The sequence below is a fragment of the Cavia porcellus genome, unplaced genomic scaffold (genome assembly GCF_034190915.1).
Source record: "Cavia porcellus strain 051 isolate PalLab524CR breed Dunkin Hartley unplaced genomic scaffold, mCavPor4.1 scaffold_2, whole genome shotgun sequence".
In the NCBI taxonomy this organism is placed as follows: Eukaryota; Metazoa; Chordata; class Mammalia; order Rodentia; family Caviidae; genus Cavia; species Cavia porcellus.
This window is the reverse complement of record NW_026947485.1, coordinates 105,098,632-105,104,631: the sequence shown is the minus strand read 5'-3', so window position 1 is coordinate 105,104,631 and position 6,000 is coordinate 105,098,632. Positions and strand designations below refer to the sequence as shown.

The following is a 6,000-nucleotide window of genomic DNA, read 5'->3' as shown; positions in this document are numbered from 1 at the left end:
TCGAGTGGAGTTGGGCGCGTGGCTGGGCGTCCCAACCCAGGCCCGGGAACTCCCCCGCGCGCCCGCTTCCAGCTTCCCGCGGTCCTCATCCTGGACCCCGAGCCTGGCCTCGCAAAGTGTGGAGCTGCAGGCTGAAGTTTGCGAATCGGCTGGTAGAAGTCTGCACCAGGTGCTTTTCCACAAAGGCAGTGGGCGTGGCAAGGCCCAAGGGAACCCCCGAGTCACCGCGGGTCACAGCACTCTGGCCGGGTGAGCCAGGTCTCCGCCACAGTCGTTGGTAGGGATGTCCCGGCGTTCGGTACCTCGGCCTTTCGGGGCGGCGAAGGCGGGAGATCATCGTCAGTCCCCCCTCGCTGTAGTCCGTCCATCCTACTCGGCGCCACCACCCTCGCGCCCGAGAGGCCGGACCCTTTTCTCCTCCCCCAATCCCGGCTCCTGCCCCGCCCCGTCCTGACCCCGCCCTGTCCTCGGCTCCACCCCGACTCCCTCTCCAGCCTGTCCCGCGCGGCCCCGCCCCTGGCTATCGCAGTCCGCCGGATAGGTTCTGCATCCCCGAGAGCTGCAGCCAAGGGTGGGCGCACCGCGGGAGCGGCTAGTCCCTGGCACTCCCGCTCCCGCTCTCGCCCGGTCCCGCGGGCCGGCCATGCTCTGGGCTCAGTTCGCCGCTCTCACCCAGGCCCGGCGATGAGGAGTGGCGCCGAGCGCAGGGGCAGCAGCGCCGCGGCGCCCCCGGCCTCGCCGCCCCCCGGCCGCGCGCGCTCCACTGGCCCCGACGCGACTCCGGCCCTGCCGCCGCCCGCCTCCAACCAGCCCCGGGTCCGAGATGCAGGCGATGCCCGCGCGCAGCCGCGCCCCCTGTTTCCGTGGAGCAAGTGGAAGAAGAGGATGTCCATGTCGTCCATATCGGCGGCCACGACGCGGAAGCCGGTATTTGACGACAAGGAGGACGGTGAGTGCAGCAGCCCAGGGGGGACCCAGCACGCTCTGAGAGGATGGCCGTAGAAGTGTCATTACTTTTCGTAGGACACCGGCGGCCACCCGTGTGTGACTGTGTTTCTGGGCGTCTCAGTTTCTGAGGAAACTCGCGGACCACAGGCAAGGTCCTCAGGCACGTCCTACGTTTTCAGTGGCTGCGCCCCTGGCGAAACAGTCTTTGGTCCTGCAGGGGAAAGATCCGTGGTCTTGGTGGCTCCAGAGCTTAGGCACAATGCTGCCCACTGTCCAGAACACCTTATATTTTCATTTTTCTTTGTGGGCAGTAAGGAGGTTCAGTCCCTACTTAAAATTCCAGGAGTGTTCACCTGTGGTGTGTGAGTTTGTGAAGTGAGATGCTTGCCCCACAGGTGATGGGGGGGGGGTTGAGATGAGGGGGGTGTCCTGCCCGCTCAAGGTTCTCAGTCTCTCCAGTGATTGCAGTACAACTGACACTCCGAGTCTTTGCACTCGTTTTCCCTGTACAATCAAGGCCTGGTCTTTGTGAAAAACCTGGCCTCTGGGAACTATGAAGTTCTTCTCCAGATAGAGCTGCCCATCTGAAGGATGTATGTGTCTTGAGTGACTGGCAAGGTGGGTGCTGGTGGAAATTCAGGGATGACAGGCAGCTGACAGTGCACGCACACTTCTTGGGCCTCTCTTGGATACTAGGGACCACAGGGATTTGGCTGTGCAGTAGGTGCCTTTGGGTTATTATGATAAATTCACATGCAGACATATAGCTCTTTTCTACAGATGCCATGCAGATAATTTTATATGGTAAAATGATGACACATTTCATGCTTTTTGACATTTTCTTAAAATAGTTGAAATATGCATTTTCATTTGTAGGCAGCCTGCAGAGACATGATGGATTTTTTTTTTTATAGTTTTAGAGCACAGTTCTGTTCAAGAGCCCAAGCTATTTATTTCCAATAAATAATTTAAGCATTGTAGGAAATTACAATAATAGGACCTCAGGCTAGGGTTGGTGAAGCTGTGCAGGGGCATTCCTCATAGAGACAGCTGTGGGGAGCCTGGCTGGGAGACGCCAGGCCTCTGCCTAGCATGGTCAGCAGGAAAGGTACTTTTAGATCCTGATGAATCAGACACAGTATGTCCTGGGGTGGCCTGTCATTGTGTTCTGAACTTTGGGGAGCAGAACTTACTGTGGTCCATGTTTTTTGTATTATGTTTTTGTTTTTAACATTAATATTTAAAGTTTTTAAAAAAGCCCAGAGTGAAGTAGGAGCTAATCAGAAAGAGGATTTGCGTCTAGTTTCTGGCTGCAAAATGAGGTTAGTCTGAGAAACACATCTGATTTCAGCACTTGCTGGTGTCAGCTGAGAGCTGGCCACCCTTCCGTGTGGTAGCATTGTGTCTCCAAGGCAGCAAACCTGGAAATAGAGAACTGAAGTAGCACAGGAGCTGCCACTGTCAGTGTTTTAAGGTCGACTTTTTCTGTTTCCAGCATGTTGTGTCTCAGGATTCAAGGGCCATTTAAAAAATAAAAAAGAACACAGAATCTATTTATGGTATGTATCATCTGATTTGAGAAATATTTTACACCTCTCCATCCCTTCTTTTGGATGGCAGAGGTACTAACTATTCTGACACTGGCTCACAGGTGCTCGCTCTCTATGATGTATGACCATCACTAGCTCATCCATGGGCACAGTACCCACCTCCCCAAACTGAACACGGTACAACAGTTTAATGGGCCTTGAAGAGATTGGAAGGCCATGTCTTGGCCTGGGACTGGAGCTGAGATTGTTCTATGGGCGGGTGACCGCTTCATTCCATTTTTCTGTGTTGTTATTGGGCACAAATGGCTTGAGACTCAAAACTGATATTTGCTGAAATAAGGTCCTGTGCATTAAACATGAAAGCCATGGGATTCATCTGGGTGGAACAGATGCAGTCTGGAAAAGAAGAAGGAGCATCCTTCAGGAAGGAATGGTGTCACCCCTCCCCATTTCATTGTAGTAATCTGGCAGCCACTACTTTCCTGACCCCACTGCCTCGGGGCTTGAAGAGGCAGCTATGTTGTGCTGGTGACTTGCATGTGGTGGAACTGCATGGTTGCCATGGTAATGTGAGACCTTCTGATGATTTTTTTAGATTAAAACACCTAATTAATATATCAACTTTGGTATGCAGAGAAAATGAAAAGAAGAAAAGAAAATAGGAGAACAATTTAACAAAGTGCCAGGTAAATTTAAACTAAAAAGTGTAGTTGTAGCATGTAAGATCTTAAATATTCTCGATGCTTGTTAATCTGTGTGAAATCCAGAGTTGTATTCTTTCTTTGGTAGATGTTTGGTGCACATATAGAACACTTAGGGTTTCTTTCTCTTTCCCCTCAACCCTCACATTCTCCTGCTGTATCCCTTCTCTGACTCCCATGAGAAATTCACTTCAGGATATGAAATGGTTAGCACGCTGAATCTCTTCTGCTCTGCCCCAGAGCTGTGTGGTTTTGGATGAACCCCACATTTCTTGCTTCCTTGGTGTCTCTGTGATACGGTGGGGGCTTTCCAACAGCTTCCAGGTGAGAAGCTCCATAGCTGAATGCTGCGGGGCACAGCATATCTCAGAAGACCATGGCTTGTCTCCTCACATAAACATCATTAGCTTACTGGTAGACAGTGGCTAATTGCCAAGAAAATTTGACTTTGTCCCAGAACACTGATAGGAAGCGCTGGATGAACCCTGAGGTGAGATGGGGGCTTCCTGATTCTTACATACTCACTTTTAAAATTAAAAGGCAAAAAGAAAACAAAATCAGAAAAACCCTTTATCTTGCCAAGATTTGTGATTTGAGCATCATGATGTCTCCACAGTGAGTGAGTGGTGTGTCTCTCCACCTTCTAGGAATCTAGGGGTGTAGTCACACATAGACCATATAGAAACACACTTTCCTTTTCCAGAAATAGGACCTTGCTCTATATACTGTTTTGATGTAACTTGTCTTTTTATTTAGCAATATGTCAACATCATTATAGCTCTAAAGCATAGATTGTTGGCAGTTCTCAACCTGAGCTGTGTATCAATTCAGTAGGCAACCTTAAAAATGTCTGAGCCTTTCTTCAAGACGCGTGATTGAATTTGTGGGGGTGGGTTTGCTAGAAGGGTGGGGCTCAGCATCTGCTCCTCTTTATGCCCCTTTTTGATTTTGATGAACAGTCAGGGTGGAGAACCAGCTTGGCAGCATCCTTCTGTGTAGCTGTAACATTATTAATTTCCTGTTGGAGGTCTTTGTAGTGTTTGCATTTTAAAAATGTAAACTACTAGACTATGAACATCTTTGCATATTCATCTTTGTGTGCTTGGCATTCTTACCTTAGGAAACATTTCTAGGAATGTCCTAGCTAGGTCAGAGGCCTCCTTGTGAAGTAATGGGGTGTGAATGGCTGGCTTGTTTAGAAAGGAATGGTGACTTAGGAAGATAATGGTGTGAGCTCTGGAAGTATACACTGAGTGTACAGCAGATGTGTACAGTGAATGTATAATGAATATACAGCAAGTGTGAACAATGAATGTGCAGCAGGTATGTACAGTGAGCTCAGGGAGTATGTAGTGAATATTCAGCAGGTGTATATAGGGAGTATACAGTAGATACAGTGACTATTCAGCTGGTATGTACAATGAGTAATACGTGTACAGTGGGTTCAGAGTATCAGTGAACATACAAAAGGGACATGCAGTGGGCTCATTGAATAGATGTGTATGTGTATATGTTTGAAGACAGGAAGCCACTGGAGCAGTGGGTTCTTGGCCTGGATCCCTGTGAACAGAGAGTAGCTAGTGGACTGCCTGCTCCGACTCTGCACAGTACTGGCTGGACAGGAGGTGCAAACCTGTTGTTAGGGGAAACCTAGCACTTATTTCTAAGTTACCAGTTATCAGTTTGGCACCACAGCATTGTAGTCAGTGGTATACCTTTCACTTTGCGATTGTTTCTGTGTTGCTCTATATTTGATACACATGAAAAAAGCATGTAGTCAAAATATAGCTGTATTCTGTGTCCTGCACCAGCACCTAGCTGCCTGAAACTTTGCTTCTAAATTGGACGATGGCATCTTTTTTCAGACTCCCCTCTGAGGTATGGTTGTGGGGAAGCCGCACTGCTTGATTTCTGTGTCCCTTTTTCTCAGGGTCAGCTGCAGGAGAGGCTTATCTTCCCATTGGGCCCTACACCTGTGAGTATCAATGGGTGTTCTTCTGTGTCAGGTGAGGCCTTCCCATAGGGGACCCTGAACTCCAGGCCTTTGGAATCTGCTAGTTTTTATGCTAAATGCTTGTATTCTGTGTTTCTGGTCTTACTTTCTTCCTTATTAGGAAGTTTAGAGCTGAATTTAGGGTTCACCTTAGCAAAGAGTCAAAGCTTCTACTTAGTGTTATTTTTTGCTCCCAACCAGATTTTTCCTCCTAACCTAAAAGAATTGGGGAACTGGGTCCTTCCTTTCCTCTGCCCTCTGTGTAAAACTAGATGACAGTTAGGTTTAGGTAATCAGTGTTTCTCTCGCTGACTAGTATGCTGCAAATGCTGAAGCTGGCTGTCCGCGGCCTTCTTACACTGGGTGTGCAGCTGCCTCCATTCTCACCTCCAGGAGGGTGTGAGCGTGTCATCTCCGTGCCTGGAGCTCTTCCAAGGTGTCTCCCTCCTGGCCAGGGTCTGGGAAAACAATAAGACTGATGGGGCCCCAGGTGCTGAATGATTATAATGGCCAAAATTTCAGACAAATAATAGAAGCTGCAATGAATACCATATTGTTATTTAAAATTAGCATGTCTGTTTCATAAAAATGTAATTTTCTCATTGACTTAAAATCCATTATTTTAGCAACCATGGGAGCTGCAGACATCAACATAGCCCGGAGAAAGAGTAGACCCAGAAGCATGCTCTGGCGTGGCTCCCTACAGCTGGGAGGAGCCACCCCATCCTATCCCATCCTTGTTCCCTTAAATGTGACTCAAGAATCCACTGATGGTCTCTAACACTTTGCCTGCCAGGCTGTGGCCGTG

The 6,000-nt window shown here is 48.8% G+C and overlaps 1 protein-coding gene across 1 annotated transcript in view; it reads left to right on the top strand.

Moving 5' to 3' along the window:
• The first annotated feature begins 505 nt into the window (after window positions 1–505).
• The window catches only part of Stk32c (serine/threonine kinase 32C), a 95,814-nt gene continuing 90,319 nt past the window's right edge, over window positions 506–6,000 (top strand). The window contains exon 1 of the mRNA XM_013143645.3: window positions 506–949. Within this exon, the coding sequence (XP_012999099.2) occupies window positions 685–949 (265 nt within the window). The 5' untranslated portion in view covers window positions 506–684. The remainder of the gene's footprint in view (window positions 950–6,000) is intronic.